Source organism: Hyperolius riggenbachi, chromosome 9, assembly GCF_040937935.1.
Source record: "Hyperolius riggenbachi isolate aHypRig1 chromosome 9, aHypRig1.pri, whole genome shotgun sequence".
In the NCBI taxonomy this organism is placed as follows: Eukaryota; Metazoa; Chordata; class Amphibia; order Anura; family Hyperoliidae; genus Hyperolius; species Hyperolius riggenbachi.
The window spans coordinates 215,056,879-215,074,534 of record NC_090654.1 but is presented as its reverse complement, the minus strand read 5'-3'; the positions used below and the strand labels follow the sequence as shown (position 1 = coordinate 215,074,534).

The window sequence follows — 17,656 nt, the reverse complement described above, 5'->3', positions numbered from 1 at the left end:
ACCTTGCTTCGGGGGAAGTTAGGAATATCTGTAAGGAAAATAAGTGCCACTGTGGGGTACTTACCTCCAGAGGGGGGAAGCCTCTGGATCCTAATGAGGCTTCCCCCATCCTCCTCGGCCAGCACGATCTTGTGCTGGGACCCCCAGACAAAAAAAAACTAAAAACAATCTCCGTTGTGGTTGCACACGGGCAAAGTAGCAGCTTCCTGCTTGGGCTGCAGCAGAAATAGCAGAGCCTAATAGGGTCCGCTCTACTGCGCAGGTGCAAGGCGTCCGCAACCTGCACAGTAGATAGTATCTGACCGGACTCAGTAATTTCTGCCGGGGCCCGAGCGGGAAGCTCGCCAACAAGGAGATCTTTGGGGGTCGAAGTGTTGAATCCCCTCTACTGCGGAGGACAGGGGAAGCCTCTTTATGATCCTGAGGCTTCCCCCTACCAAGGTAATTACCCCCTAGGGGCACTTTTTTTTTACCACAGGTTCACTTTAAGTTTTTTTGCTCTTAGGAGCACCCAGGTGCTCAGTACTCCTGGAGTGAGATAACAGCTTGAGGACTGGGCCCATGGTGGGCTAGATTACAATCTAATCCCTAATATAGCCATATGTCTATGCATTTTGTGTAGTTATCATAGTTTAGGGCCAATTTTAGGGGAAGCCAATAAACTTCTGACGAAGTCACGTGGGTCTTGACGAAACGCGTAACGTGATACGCCTATGCAACCCGGAAGTGGATCTCGGCTCTTATCACCCGTGCCTCCGCATCTCTTCCTCCCCCCTGGCGCATCATCCCAGTGAACAAGGCAGTAAGAGGCGACACATGATCCTGCTATGATGACCGCTGTGTGGTGAGATGCTTCATCACTGTCTGTGTCTGCCCGGCCGCCTCCATACATAATGGAGGGTGACGGGAGCGGCTATCCTGTTTGATTGAAGGGGGTTGAGGTTTGACACCTTTATAGTGTCAGTAATGAGACGCGTATACACATAGCTTGTAGAGGCGTGTATTTTGATTCTGGACATACTCACGGGTTGATATCATCATTATCGGCTGTGCCTACCTGGTTGCTTTTGGTGGTTCCTGGAAACAAGTTCTCTGTGGGCCCGAAGACTCGGTACATTGCATGCATGCTAGGACTTTCATAGGAGTGCACTCCGGTTCTATGCAGTGGCGCCAGCAGTTCACTTGTTCCAGTTGGTTTTATGGGAGGGTACACGTTGTTTGTTTGTTGCATGTCTGTAAGCTTTTGAATCATTGATAATTGTAATTAAATTTCATATTTGTATACACCAGCTCTGTGCTCCCTATACTTTAATCTTTTGATATCATTATACTTATGGGTGAGACGAGCCCACTTGGGTTGATATCCTGTACCCTTAAAGTGACTCTGTAACAAAAATTACAACCTTTTTTCTACCATCCTACAAGTTCCTAAACCTATTCTAATGTGATCTGGCTTGCTGCAGCTCTTTCTACTATAACCATCTCTGTAATAAATCAATGTATCTTTCCCCTGTCAGACTTGTCGGCCTGTGTCTGGAAGGCTGCCAAGTCCTTCAGTGTTGAACTGTTCCTCTATGCACACTCCAGTGTGTGTTTTATTTACATAAGCCAGCAGCTTCTCTGCTATCTTATCAGTGATAGAAGAGAGCTGGATAAAAATCCTCCTCTGGAGGCTGTGAAAGGAGCTGGTCTGTCACATACTGAGGAATTAACGACATAGGCAGAGCTGTCTGCAGGAAGCCTGTAATGTTCAGTGCATGAGAGAAGCTGGGGACAGAAGGTAAACACACACAAGTGATCTCTTGAGATTCAGAAGTAAGGCTGTATACAGCCTGCTTGTGTATGGATGTATTTTCTATGTGTGGACATGCTGTACATCAACCTACTTCCTGTTTTGGTGGCCATTTTGTTTGTTTATAAACAAACTTTTTAAAACAGTTTTTGACTACTTTTAATGCGGCGGGGAGCGGTGAAATTGTGACAGAGGGTAATAGGAGATGTCCCCTAACGCACTGGTATGTTTACTTTTGTGCGATTTTAACAATACAGATTCTCTTTAAGCCAATAAGCGTATCTGTATGTTTTGGGGATGTGGGAGGAAACCAGAGTACCTGGAGGAAGCCCACGCAGACACAGTGAGAACATACAAACTTCTTGCAAATGATGACTTGGTTGTGATAGGATCAGGGGACCCAGCACTGCAAGGTGAGAGTGCTAACTACGCCACTGTGCTGTTATCACTATTCAAGGATACTGTATATAGAAGCGATCATTACTAGCATAGCACCATTGGAGAGCTAATACTGCAGGGTCCAAGGGCCCCTCTACTTCCCCTATTGCTACACCACTGCTTTAGGGGTACTTTCAAAATATGAATTCCAGGATAGTCACAATTACATTTGGTACATCATGGCTTACATCTCAGCCGAATAAGTCAAAATAATGTATTAGGTATGAGTGATATACATTAAATAATATTAAACAATGCTAGTAGTTATAGCTTGAGGGCAGGTAGTCCACTTCATCCCTGCATAGTCCTCTTTCCCCGATGTTTATAGGGGTGGACTTTTGCTTCAAGGTAGCGGCCCCTTTAAAAGCCCTTGACCTACTAAAGCAAAATAAAACAAAAGTAATAATGATGAGCCAATCTTGTAGTGACATCAGACTCTTCCCTTCCCAACGTCTCGCGCTGCTGACGTCACGTCCCAGCCTGATATAAAGTAACGGGGTCGCGCACAGCATCAGCAAAGTGAGTCAGCAAGCTATGGTTGGTGGAGTGACGATGCCGGCGAGGGCGGGACAAGCGCGGCGCGTCCACAGGAAGATGGCGCTCCCCGCGGCTGCGGACCGGCGGCTGAAGGCGGACAACGATGAGACGCAGCAGCTGCGGCTCAACCACCACCGGGATGAGCTGGGCGGCCTGGAGATTCCGCAGGAGGCGGAAGTGGAGGGAATCCCGCTCCACACGCCCTGGACCTTTTGGCTGGACAGGTAACCGGGAGGTAGAGGGGCTCTTCCGCCTGTGACGTGTACGTGGCCTCCCTCCTGTGCCTGTTGTGTACAGAGGGCTGTTGTCTGGCCTGCTTGTGATCATCCTTTCCTTAGTCGGCTGTTTGGCGTCTAGCTGCTGCCCTATTCCTCCTCTATTTGTGTAGATAATGCGCCTTTCCCTAATGGTGCTCATACATTTGTTGATTGTGTGGCCAATCGACCATCTGATTTGGTTATTACTGAACTGGATGAAAATTGGTGTTGTAACAAGCATGGCTCATCAATGACTTTTGGACTGAAACTGGTCAAATGTATTGATTGGGAAACTTGGCCAAGGTGGTTCGTTGGGTGCATGGTGGTGGAGATGGTGTGTGTGTGAGATGGAACCCTGGCTGCTATCCCCTCAAATGTTAATGAACCCCACCCCCACCCTGTGCATGTAAAGGCTTAACTTGTCCCTGAGTGCCATACTTTTGTATTTGTGTCCCATGTGATGACTGACCTAGTGTGTGTGTTGTCATCAATGTGCTATAACCAGAAGTAAAATGGATATTTGGGTAGAGTACAAAGTATTTGCATGCATGGGGGTTGGTTACATGGCATCGCAAGGAAGTGGGAGAATATGGTGTAAATTTACTGCTGTGCTCAGCTTGAGAGCCTGCTGTGGAAACTAGGCTAATGCTGGGAATACACAGGTTGATTCTGTGCCCACTCGATTTGCTTATCTTCTGCTTGTTTTTCTATCTTTCAATTTATTTCAATGACAAATTGAGTGGCAAAATGATTGGACATGCTGGAAATTATCTAGTTGCGTGTGGTCTGGTATAAGTCATGGAGAGAATCTGAAGACATAACAAAAGTTGTTTAGGTAATACCTTTAACTGTAAAATATTATTTTGCAAGCTTTTGAAACTTCAAGTTTCTTCTTCAGGCATGTTTCAGAACTCAATCAGAACCATATGGTTCTGAAACATGCCTGAAGAAGAAACTTGAAGTTTCAAAAGCTTGCAAAATAATATTTTACAGTTATTAAAGGTATTACCTAAACTTTTGTTATGTCTTTGGAAATTATCTAACATCAGCTCAGAATTGACCTGTGTATTCCCAGCATAAAGGAGGAATGGGTACTTATCCGTTAGCCGGGTGCATCCGGCAGGTGGCGCTAATTACTATTCCTCCTCCAGGCCGACATGGATAGTAGGGAAAGATGTAACTCTGGTGGAGTTTTGTCGCCACCTGCCGGATGCGCCCGGCTAACGGATAAGTACCGAGGAATGATTACCAGTTCTGAAATTGGAAGGTAGGTGTAGGGTTAAAGTGGACCCAAGGTGAAATAATTGTAAGTAGCTGAGTAGTGCTAAACACATCACAAACACTGTTTATTGGAGACTGGCACAATATCTGCTGATAGCATAGGTTTCAACATGTTGCTAGGAGGCTGTTGCCCTTATGCTAATTGTATGATTGTTTTGTCTCGCCCTCTCCCCCCAGACTAGTTGGTCTCTTTGCAGGATCCCCCAGCCAGTTGCTCCCTCCCTCCAAACTGCTGGTCATTCAGATCACTGTTCACTAATAATTAGCTATGCCCTATCTTTGACCTAATTTCCTAAATTGTATAGCCTTCATTAAGGTGTCATGTAGGAAAAGTTCCGACGCAAGCTTTTGTAGTGAAATTTCTCAAGTGTGTGTGTGTGTGTGTGTGTGTTCTCTCTCCTTGGGGTAGGAGCAAATGAGGGGAACAAATACAGAAACCAGCAGTTAATGTATAACTAAAGTGATCTGTGTAACCTAAACACTGTGCCCAAACAATCTGGGACCACAGAATACACAAGCAGCTCAGGTTGACCTAATACTACTAGGAAAATATAGAACTAAGACTGAAAAGCCATCCTACCACTAAAGCAATGCTCAGTGTAGCTTGCCTTCTTAACCACTTGCTGACCGCCCATAACCAATGTGCGGCAGCAAAGTGGCACGCCCAGGACCACGTAACGCAAATTGGCGTTGGCTCCTGGGACACTAGCTGGCCGTTCTGCCGGAAATGGGCTCCGCCCACCCGTAAAGTCAACCGGCTGATCGGAAGCGCCGGCGGGTTGTTAACCCTTCGATCGCCGCATATAATATGCTTTGAAATGTATACAAGGCGTATTATACATGCTGCCTCCTGCCCTGGTGGTCCCAGTGATCGAGGGACCACCAGGGCAGGCTGCAGCCACCCTAGTCTGCACCCAACCACACTGATCCTGCCCCCTGATTGCCCACCCCCCAGACCCCTGTTTGCACCTAATCACCCATCAATCACTCTGTCAACACTATTTTGTAGATTATGTCCTAAACTGCAGCTGGAGGCTCCTGATCACCCCCCACACCCTCAGATTCTCCCCAGACCCCCCCTGTGTACTGTATACATCTATTCTCCCCTGTGATCACCTGTCAATCACCTGCTTTCAACACGTGTCACTGCACCCATCAGATCAGACCCTAACCTGCCCCTTGTGGGCACCTGATCACCCACCCACACCCTCAGGTTGCCTGCAGACCCCCTCTGATTATATATTGCGGTCCCCTGTAATCTCCTACTAATCACCCCCTGTCACTGTTACCCATCAGATCAGGCCCTAATTTGCCCCGTGTGGGCTCCTGATCACTCGGCCAAACCCTCAGATCCCCCTTCCGATCACCTCCCTAGTGCATTGAGTGCATTGATTGCATCTATTCTCCCCTCTAATCACCCCCTGAGACACCCATCAATCACCTCCTGTCACCCCCTAGCACTCCAATCTGTCAGATCAGGCCATAATCTGCCCCCTGCGGGCTTCTGATCACCCAGCCAAACCCTCACCTGCCACCCCCCCCTGCTCATTGCAAAGCTGACAGTGGGCGGATCTTACATGGTCTGGTGGCATATGTTTACCGAGCCTCATTCTTGCATACTTACAGAAAGAGAGAGATCTGGTTTACAGAGAACCCGAGGTGGTATTTATCGCCAGCACTGCAGGGGCTATAGCGGCGCGCAGGGGGGACATGGAGGCACACCATGAGGAAACAGAGGCTGGTGTTAGTGTGCACAACCAGCCTCTGTGCCCCACTAACATAATTAAATACCACCTCGGGTTCTCTTTAAGGTACCACACAACTTGCTTTTTAATGGTTGATTGACCTTCTAATTTTAAAGTGTACCTGAGACACCTTAAAATAAAAATTGCATATATGGGGCTTCCTCCAGCTCTCTTCAGGCTAATCAGGCTCACCATCCTTCTCCACCATCTTGATCTTCCGCTAGGTGACCCAGTAGTTCGTGCAGGCGCAGTGCGCTCCAGGGGACAGGAGTGTTATATGGGTGGGTGCATGCCAGGCTGTGCATGCACAGTATGCCCCTATTGTGGAGCTAATGGGGCATCTAGCAGAAGATCCGGATGGCAAGTGACTGATTAACCTGAAGGAGGCTAGAGGAAGCCCCTCTTCTATGTAGAGGACAGCTGGTGGAGAGCAGTGCCCTGTAGTGCAAGGTTTTAGACCCAATATGCTAATTTGTGTTTTTTTTTTTGGGGGGGGGGGGGTACCTTGCTATTTGCACAAGCTCAGCAGATGAGTGAAGGGAATTTTTTTTTCTGCTCAGTCAAGTGGCCGGCAAAGTGAAAGGACGAAGGCACTGTTTGACTTCCTTGTAATTTCTTTGCTGGCATAACTACATTTTCTGGCAGATGCCACTGCACCATGAAGAAACATGCTAAAATTTGGAGGGTTTGCAATGTGGTTGCAACTTGATTTTCAGTGAAAGTACTCAGAGGGCTTTTTTTCCACTGGCTGCGATCAGAATCAAAAAGCGGATTGCAGCCGGTCTGCTGATCCTTAACCACTTCACCACTGAGGGGTTTTACCCCTTGAACACCAGAGCAATTTTCACCTTTCAGCGCTCCTTCCATTCATTCGTCTATAACTTTATTATTACTTATCGCAATGAAATGAACTATATCTTGTTTTTTTCGCCACCAATTAGGCTTTCTTTAGGTGGGACATTATGCCAAGAATTATTTTTTTCTAAATGTGTTTTAATGGGAAAATAGGAAAAATGTGGGGAAAAAAATAATTATTTTTCAGTTTTCGGCCATTATAGTTTTTAAATAATGCATGCTACTGTAATTAAAACCCATGAAACGTATTTGCCCTTTTGTCCCGGTTATAAAACCATTTAAATTATGTCCCTATCACAATGTTTGGCGCCAATATTTTATTTGGAAATAAAGGTGCATTTTTTTCAGTTTTGCGTCCATCCCTAATTACAAGCCCATAGTTTATAAAGTAACAGTGTTATACCCTCTTGACATAAATATTTAAAAAGTTCAGTCCCTAAGGTAACTATTTATGTATTTTTTTTTTATTGTAAATTTTTTAATTTTTTTTTAATTACAAAAAAAAAAAATGGGGAGTGTGGGAGGTAATGAGTTAATTTTATGTGTAAAAGCAGGGCTGTGGAGTCGGTCCAAAAATCCACCGACTCCGACTCCTCAGTTTAGGATTCCTCCGACTCCGACTCCACGACTCCGACTCCTCTAATTTGCATATTACAATTTTGTTGATTAAAAGTATGTAACATGAAATTCGTCTCATAACTGCCAACGCTTAGGAATTTTACAAGACAACTGAAGTGAGAAGGATATGTAGACTACTATATTTATTCCCTTTAGACTAAAACTAGTCCTTAGTAATAGTACTTGTAAAAGGTACAAACCGGAACAAAGAACATCTATCAGGCCCTAGGCAATGTAAGTGTGGGTACATGTAAGAATGATGTGCAGGTACTCTGCAGGGGAATGAGGAGATTGTAAACAGACAACACCTCTGTGTTCAATGTGCACAGCATTCTCAGTGGATTCCCTGCAGCTCTGTGAGGAGTGCATATGTAGAGTATAGTACTACTGTGTAACAAAGTAAACCTGAGACAGATGAAATTAAAGTTTTGTACATACCTGGGGCTTCCTCCAGCCGCCTTCAGGATAATCAGTCCCTCGTTGTCCTCCTCCACCACCTGGATCTTCTGCTATGAGTCCAGGTACTTGAGCCAGTCTGGCGTAGTGCGCATGAACACACTCCACCGCTAGGAGCATACTACACCTGTGCAGCACTATTGCGCAGGTGCAGAATGTTCCTGGCTGTGGGAGTGGCATGCGGCCGGACTGCGCTGACTGGCTGAATTACCAGGACTCATAGCAGAAGATCCGGGTGGTGGACAGTGAGGGACTGATTAGCCTGAAGGGGGCTGGAGGAAGCCCCAGGTATGTATAAAACTTTACTTTTCATCCGTCTCAGGTACCCTTTAATTTGTAGTCACCAAACCAAATTTTAATAACATATCAAATTATTTGATTTCAGTGCATACATTTGCATAAATCAGCATCAGTGCAGAATTATTTCCATCTCATTGACCATCTCTATTAGTGACACAGCTACACATCAGGCTTTATTCTTACAGCATAGATGTTATTTAGTATATATAAGAGATTCTTGTGTACTCATCATATATACAGTCACAATCAGATATGTATATCTGACCTTAACAATACGGGGACTGCTTTATTGAAGCAGCACAAGTAACTAATTTTTATTGGTTTATTTCATTTTTGTGGACTAAGCACAGCTATTACTGTATATATACATTATTTTTAATGACTATTATCTGAGAAATAGAACATTTTATCATATTTTCTATTTTAATTACAGTTACAAATTCATTAGGAGTCGGAGTCGGTGCATTTTTTCCCGACTCCGACTCCGACTCCAGGCACCCAAAATTGCCCGACTCCACGACTCCGACTCCACATTTATTTGTATGTGAAAAACGTGTAGGGTGTAGTTTACTATTTGGCCACAAGATGGCCACAGTAACTTTTTGTTTTAATGCGACCTCCAAGATTCCTTCCGGAAGCTTGGAGGAAGAATAAGGAGGCTGGACACGTGAGTTTTTTTTTTCTCACAATGATCGCGCTGCCCATAGGAGAGCAGCTGATCATTGCGGGGCTTAGATCAACGAACGGGAATGGATTTTCCCGTTCATTGATCTCTGGGCGAGCGGGCGGCGGCGGTTTTACTAGCGGCGGGCGGCGTGTTTACGAGCGGGAGCGCGGGCAGCGTCGGGAACGCGGAAAGTACGTGTTTCTCCGTCCCTGGTTTTTAAAGGATGGAAAAAGGGGCGGAGAAATACGTACGCGCGGGGGTAAAGTGGTTAAGCACCGCAATAACATGTAAATTGCGGTGCACCTTTTCTACTACAGTGAATATTGTGTCAAAATGCCAGCAGCAGTCTTCCAAAGGACACATCTGAATACCTATGGCAGTGCATGGCACAGCTATAGCAATTTGACTTTACTGCAGCATGTGTGCCACGTCTGAGACGGAACACTTCACTCACTGGAAATAAGCCCTGATAGTACATTTCAAGGGCTATATCAGTAAGCTCCATACACAGGCTCAACAGCAGTCTTTTATGCAGCACTACTATTAACGAGAGACTGAAGTGAATTAAAAATTGCTATTTTTACCTTGTAGTTCACTTCAGTACTCATTAGATGTAAACTGCCGCCTCAAAATGAGGGCTTTAGACCCCCAAATCCCCAGGGGCAATCCAGCCGGCACTTCCTGATAGAGGCGGAGCTCTCAGCTGCAGCTCTGCTTCTACTGATGTCAATCGCCGCCTTCAGAGATCCGCATAGCGATTGACGGCAGAGCTACAGCAGAAAGCTCTGCCTCTCAGGGCAGCACAATCAAGACCAAGATGGTCGTAAATGTTTGACTTGGGGTGTCTAATGCTGGATATACACCATGCGGTTCTGCGTCAAATGCGTCCGTCGATTCGATTATATCCGAACGCATTTCGATGATTTTTAGGTTGATTGATGTGTAAAGTATGGCAAATCGACCTAACGATCCATCGAAGCTTGAATCGGACATGTCGGAAATAATCAAATCAATGCGTATCGACGGACGCATCGAACGCGGAAACACATGGTGTGTGCATTAAGCCCTTGTCATGCGGTGGTTTACATCTGAGACTTTTGAAGCAAACTAGCAGGTTAAGGTCCGTACACGCCGGACTGGAGGCAACAACTGGTCCGTCGTCACCTCCCGCTGGGTGGGCGTTCCAACGACAGTCCGGCGTGTGTACGCACTGTCGGCGGACTGATACGGCTGTTTCTGAGCGATCCGCCCGGTGGATCGCTCAGAAACAGCCGTATCAGTCCGCCGACAGTGCGTACACACGCCGGACTGTCGTTGGAACGCCCACCCAGCGGGAGGTGACGACGGACCCGTCGCCTCCAGTCCGGCGTGTGTACGGACCTTAAACATAGCAAATTTTTTCACTTCAAAGTCTCTTTAACCACTTCAGGATTCTGCGTACGCTTAACTACGCCCCTGAATCCTGAAGTGGTTTCCATGGAAACGGCCGCTCGTATGAGCGGCCGTTCCATGTCAGTTCACGGAGGGTGTCTCCGTGAGCACCCTGCGAGCCGCCGATCGCAGCTCGCAGGGTAAATGTAAACACACGGGGAAGATCTTCCCCGGTGTTTACATGTAAACGGCGCTGCTGCGCAGCAGCGCCGTGGCAGAGATCGGCGATCCCCGGCCTCTGATTGGCCGGGGACCGCCGGCACCTGATAGGCTGAAGCCTATCCTATCCGGCGCAGGACGGCTTTCCGTCCTGCGCCGCACACAGGGGACGGGAGAGGGAGGGAAGGAGGCAGAGGGAGGACTAGTGCTGCGGAGGGGGGCTTTGAGGAGCCCCCCCCCCCCGCTAGGCACAGCAGCGCGGCGGCGATCAGACCCCCCCAGCAGGACATCCCCCTAGTGGGGAAAAAAGGGGGGAGGTCTGATCGCCCTGCCTGATTTCTGATCTGTGCTGCGGGCTGAAGAGCCCCCACAGCACAGATCAGCCAAACCACCCGGTATCCGGAAGTGGTTAAACAACTTTTTTGAGAAACCAGTTATAAACAACCAAAAGTTGCTTGCTATTCACACAACTGATAAAACCTCAATCCAATTGACGTATAATCAGTTGCGTGAACCATATCAAGCAACTCTGTTTTTTTTTTGTTTTTTTTTGTTTAACTTGTTTCTCAACAAAAGTTAATTGTGCTGCATAAAAGACTGCTGTTGAGCGTGTATGGGGCTTCTGAGTTGGTCATACATTGTATATTCATACAGGTTCATAGTCAGAACCTGAGAACTGAGTTTATTAGAATATCTACTGTAGTTTTATAAAAGATGCTGTTGGACTTTTAATCTGTCTAGGTCTCATCCTCAAAGTGGCCACTGATTTCTAGCGAAAAATTGTTTGAGCAATCAGATTTTGATCAGAAGTGAAATCGCTCACTACACCATCAAACCAATAGCCAATATTTGCTTCCTATCTATCACAACCAACATGAAAATTCAAAGCTTCAGCTCGACGAAAATCCAATCAGACGACTGATTTTAATTCGTCCTTAATTGAGCCCATCAACAGGTCATTTACAACCAATCAGATCAGAATTTCTGATTGCTCGATTTTTTTTTTTTTTTTTTCCCCACTAGAAATTGGACCATTAGTGGTCACCTTTAGGATTTTGTGTATATATTTTGACTTGTACAGTCAATGTGTTAAACAAGTAGTACCTGATTTGTAAACGGAGCACGGAACCCTGGGTAGTTGGAATATGTCACCATGCTGATAACTAGCCTGTATAAACACTACTAAAAGTATCTTTGATGCTTAAATTTTCAAAGCTATTTCTGCAGTATGTTTACATGGAATAAAAGTACATGTGATGAGGAATGAAGAGATATGTAGAGAATGCTACAGTTTCTGAAAATGAACCTCTGGCATTGTGTGCATGAGCAACAAGTGGCAAGTCACACCTTCATTCTCATAGTGCCTGGCCTCCACTTGGTCTTGCTGCTGTTGCCCCCCATTTGCTGTGCATGCTTTGTCCAATCCACACACTCGTGGTTTGTGCTCCTGAACAGCTGTAAACAATGGTCAAGGGCCCCCTGAGCAGTTTGGAAACAATATGAACTGGGTATGCCCAATGACACTTCCTGTGGTGCATACTGGGAGATGTAAATACTACATCTCTGGGCTTGCACCAGTAGCTGGGCACACTACATCTCCCATTTAGGGGATAGAAAAGCATTAGACTAAAGGTACCGATACACTGAAACTATTCCCCTTCAAAATACAGCAGATTCGATCACTGTGATTGCATCTGATGTTGAAAAATTTACTTTCTACAAAGTATTTGATTCAGGAGTGAGCTCTGAGGGGTTTCCCAGTGCATCACTGCTGAATATATAGTGGCTGGATGGTGAAATGGTTAAGGGCTCTGCCTGTGATGCAGGAGACCAGGGTTCGAATCTTGGCTCTGCCTGTTCAGTAAGCTTGCACCTATTCAGTAGGAGACCTTAGGCAAGTCTCCTTAACACTGCTACTGCCTATAGAGCGTGTCCTAGTGGCTGCAGCTCTAGCGCTTTGAGTCTGCCAGGAGAAAAGCGCGATATAAATGTTTGTCTTGTCATATATGTAAATTAACCATTGGAATGCAATGATGTGTCAGCTGTTAATTTTTCAGAGCTCATAATGAATTATCGCAAATACTTTGTTTTAAGAAAGCAAACTTTTTTTGTTTTTTCTTTTTTCCCCATAGCATTTTAGTAAGGGAGCTTTTAGGGCCATTGTAGCCCCCTTACACACTCCCGTGAGTTCTGGTTCACCATGAGCTTGCTGGTTAGTCTGCAAATCTGCTGTGACATTGACCGATTGACCAGTTTCCACCCAAAATCGATTCAGTCAATCTGTCCAGGTGGAAAATTTAGCTCTATCAGGACCAACGCAGCAGTAGATCACCTGTCCCCAGTCTCTCACTACTTCTGGCGTCTTCACTGCCTCTCCTGTGAGAAGGCACTGTTCAGATGGCACTCTACTGTTTGAGCTTCTAGTTGCCGGACGAGACAGCATTACCTGTCCCTCCCAAGGACAGGTAATGTATTGCTTCTGGCAGGGGGTGGTGTGGCAGTTCCACAGGTTGTGAATCTATTTTATGCTGAAATAGATTCAAAATCTGTGTGTACTTTATGGGCAGCCATTAGATTTCTCTAATCAGATTTGATCAGAGATGGATCTCTGTTGACCAATCAGGTGGCAATCGACAAGTATATGGCAACCTTTAATCTCTTGGCATACACCAGCAGCCAGGAATGCTCTGAACTTGCAAGCACTTTGATCTATGGCAGTGACAGCTGCAAGATGGATGCCCTCATGGAGGTGGGGTGGGTAAGTCCTTTAATGCTGGTGCTACATTTTTGAAGTGCTCACTTCCCTTTTTAAACAAAGCAGCACCTGAATGTAAGGACTACTTCACACTGGAGTTCTTTTTAGGAGCGTCTCAGCGCTTTCCTGATCACCAGCAATCGCAAAGTGACGTAATATACAGGGCTGTGGAGTCGGTCCAAAAATCCTCCGACTCCTCAGTTTAGGATTCCACCGACTCCGACTCCACGACTCCGACTCCTCTAATTTGCATATTACAATTTTGTTGATTAAAAGTATGTAACATGAAATTCGTCTCTTAACTGCCAACGCTTAGGAATTTTACAAGACAACTGAAGTGAGAAGGATATGTAGACTACTATATTTATTCCCTTTAGACTAAAACTAATCCTTGGTAAGAGTACTTGTAAAAGGTACAAACCGGAACAAAGAACATCTATCAGGCCCTAGGCAATGTAAGTGTGGGTACATGTAAGAATGATGTGCAGGTACTCTGCAGGGGAATGAGGAGATTGTAAACAGACAACACCTCTGTGTTCAATGGGCACAGCATTCTCAGTGGATTCCCTGCAGCTCTGTGGGGAGTGCATCTGTAGAGTATAGTACTACTGTGTAACAAAGTAAACCTGAGACAGATGAAATTAAAGTTTTATACATACCTGGGGCTTCCTCCAGCCGCCTTCAGGATAATCAGTTCCTCGTTGTCCTCCTCCACCACCTGGATCTTCTGCTATGAGTCCAGGTACTTGAGTCAGTCAAGCGTAGTGCGCATGCACACACTCCGCCGCCAGGAGCATACTACACCTGTGCAGCACTATTGCGCAGGTGCAGAATGTTCCTGGCTGTGGGAGCGGCATGCGGCCGGACAGCGCTGACTGGCTGAATTACCAGGACTCATAGTAGAAGATCCAGGTGGTGGAGGACAGTGAGGGACTGATTAGCCTGAAGGGGGCTGGAGGAAGCCCCAGGTATGTATAAAACTTTACTTTTCATCCATCTCAGTTACCCTTTAACCCTCCTGGCAGTTAATTTTTTTTTTTTTTGCCAAAATGGCAAAAATCCTTTTTTTTAAATTTTATTTTTTTTTTGTTTCATGTAAAGCTACCAGAGTGGTAGCTACATGAAACACCACTAGAGGGCGCATGTGTCCCTCTAGTGCGATCGTCGCCAGCATCAATAGCAAACAGGGGAACGCGTATATAACGCGCTCCCCTGTTTGGCTTCTCCTGTCGCCATGGCGACGATCGGAATGACGTCAGCCGACGTCCTGACGTCAGACACCTCCGATCCAGCCCATAGCGCTGCCCGGAACTCATTGGTCCGGGCAGCGCAGGGCTCTGGCGGGGGGGGCCCTCTTGCGCCGCTGCGTACGGGCGATCGCCGCAGAGCGGCGGTGAACAAGCTGTATGCGCGGCTAGCAAAGTGCTAGCTGCGCGTACAGCATTTTAAATGGAGCAAATCGCTCCACCAGGGGCTGAGATATCTTCCTGCGCGGCATAGCCTGAGCTCAGCTCGGGCTTACCGCCAGGAAGGTTAATTTGTAGTCACCAAACCAAATTCTAATAACATATCAAATTATTTTATTTCATCAGCAAAGAGAGTGCATAAATCAGCATCGATGCAGAATTATTTCCATCTCGTTGACCATCTCTATTAGTGACATAGCTACACATCAGGCTTTATTCTTACAGCATAGATGTTTAGTGTATATATAAGAGATTCCTGTGTACACATCATATATACAGTCACAATCAGATATGTATATCTGAGCTTAAAAATACGGGGACTGCTTTATTGAAGCAGCACAAGTAACTAATTTTGATTGGTTTATTTTACTTTTGTGGACTAAGCACAGCTATTACTGTATATATACATTATTTTTAATTACTATTATCTGAGAAATAGAACATTTTATCATATTTTCTATTTTAATTACAGTTACAAATTCATTAGGAGTCGGTGCATTTTTCCCCGACTCCGACTCCAAGCACCCAAAATTGCCCGACTCCACGACTCCGACTCCACAGCCCTGGTAATATATGCGGCATTCTCACTGAAGCTTTAATTTGTATAAATCAAATGCCTTGCATGCAGAAATTTGGTCTCCATGTGATCCTTGTTGCCCCAAAATATTTCAAAATGTTATTGCCTGAAAATTGGCAAAAATTTGTAATGTGATTTGTGAACTAGCTCTTGTATGGCTGTAAGAAAGATTTCTTGACTAAGATTTCTAGGCCAATTTAAAGGCCTATACTATGCAGTTACTTCTCTGGCACCAGTACAATGGGAGCTGCAAACCAACTATTGAATCTGTTGAAAAGCTGTGTGGTAAAATGTCGATGTGTTTGTATTAACACCAACTTTCTTCTGCAGGTCTATTCCTGGCACAACTGCGTCAGAATGTGAATCAAACCTGAAAAAGATCTACACTGTGCAGACCATACAGGTGAGCATCAGGAAACCTCTCGCCTTCATGAAGGCCAAAGCAGTTTTGGTTTGCATGCATCAAAAGATTAGAGCTTGTTGGAACATTATGATGATCACCTCCCCAATAACCAATCTGTTTCAGTATACCTATAAATATGGATCCTGCTAATTTCCAGAGACTGCTGCTAGTAGAATATCGGTAACCTTACTGATAGTTTGCTACTTAACCCTCCTGGCGGTCTATTTGAAACCGCCAGGGGGCAGTGCAGCACTTTTTTTTTTTTTTTTTTTTTTTTTATAAAGCGTGTAGCAGTCCTAGGGCTCGCTACATGATAGCCGCTGTACAGCAGCATCCCCCGCCTGCTTTGATCGCCTCTGGCGATCTTTGATCAGGAAATCCCGTTCAAAGAACGGGATTTCCTGAAGGGCTTCCCCGTCGCCATGGTGAAGGGGCATGACGTCTAAGGGCGTCCCAATCCACCCCTCAGCGCTGCCTGGTACTGATTGGCCAGGCAGCACACAGGGTCTGGGGGCTATCGGCGGGAGGCGGTGGCAATCGGGCAGTACACGCAGCTAGCAAAGTGCTAGCTGCGTGTACCAAAAAAAATTATGCGAATCGGCCCAGCAGGGCCTGAGAAATCCTCCTGTGCAGCATAGCCCGAGCTCAGCTTGGGCTTACCGCCAGGAAGGTTAAAGGAAACTTGTAATGATTTAAAAAAATCTTACCTGGGGCTTCTGCCAGCCCCCTGCAGCTGCCCTGTGCCAGTACTCAACGATCCTACGGTCCCCTGCCGCAGCTCGGTTTAGCTTTCTTCAGTTGCTGGCCACTGCTCACATCCTCCATGCTTCCATCGCTGGGGGCTTCCTGCGCAGTATGAAGCTTTCTCTTGCTGCGCAGAATGCTCCTGGTGACGGGACCACAAATAGGGATGCACGCAGTGTCCGACTAAGTGTGAAAGGCCCTTAAACCCACACCAGTGCTACCTAACCTTAACCAGTGCTTAACTTTTTTTTTTTTTTTTTTTCTTCTCAGGGAATGCAATGACCAATGTAAACTTGGCTTAAACCATACATGTCAAACTCTGGTCTGCAGGCCAAATCTGGCCCTCAGAGCCATTAAATTTGCCCCTTAACTGTTGTTTTTTTTTTTTTTTTTTTTTTTACACTGTGCTTTGTTTGACCCACTCTAAACCACCAGAGGAGCTATGTTGTGTAAAGACCTACAGCACCAGGGAAGCCGTATGGAGGAGGTAGGAAGACAGCACTGGACACCAGGGAACTTTATAGACATCAGGGAACTGTATAAGGGGGAGCTTGCCAGTAGTGGTGGGTACACCAGTGTGCAGTTTTGGCCCACTCTGTATTTGAGTTTGGTACCCCTGGCCTAAACGGTAAAAAGCTTCCGTTCTCTTCCATGTCGGTTGTCTGAACAGCTGAGTGGCCTAGTGTGACTAGCAACCTTGCCACTTGAAGTGCTAGTACCCAGATACTGGGTCTGGCCTGGTCAAAGCTCTTCTGTCTGGTTTTCCTCTGGGTACTTGAGTTTTCCCCCATGTCCCCAAAGCCTGACTCTAGGTGAATTTTCGTTTTCACCTAATTCTGTTGTGGGTCCAGAGAACTGTATGAAAACACAGGAAACTGTTCTAATTGCTGCACTAAACCATAGTAAAAACTGCCAAATGGGGCGCAGTAACAAATCATGAACCTTTGTATAAAGCATAATCAAAACACTTGATCTGTTAATGTGTTATGCTGTACAGATTTTTTTTTTTTTTTACCACGGATTGCATGCATTACAACACTTCATGCATTACTGGATGGTCCTTATCCACTTCTGGTATGTGCTGTATATGGCATGAGCACACAAAACACAGCCAGGGTGCTAACTGGCTGCTTCTTTCCTTAGTTGTCCATGAGCTTGAGTTGCCATGAGACAAG

General features: G+C 45.9%; 1 protein-coding gene across 1 annotated transcript in view; it reads left to right on the top strand.

Annotated features, from left to right (window-relative positions):
- Positions 1-2,761: 2,761 nt before the first annotated feature.
- The window catches only part of EIF4E3 (eukaryotic translation initiation factor 4E family member 3), a 30,163-nt gene continuing 15,268 nt past the window's right edge, over positions 2,762-17,656 (top strand). The window contains exons 1-2 of the mRNA XM_068251839.1: positions 2,762-2,991; positions 15,665-15,737. Of these exons, the coding sequence (XP_068107940.1) occupies positions 2,765-2,991; positions 15,665-15,737 (300 nt within the window). The 5' untranslated portion in view covers positions 2,762-2,764. The remainder of the gene's footprint in view (positions 2,992-15,664; positions 15,738-17,656) is intronic.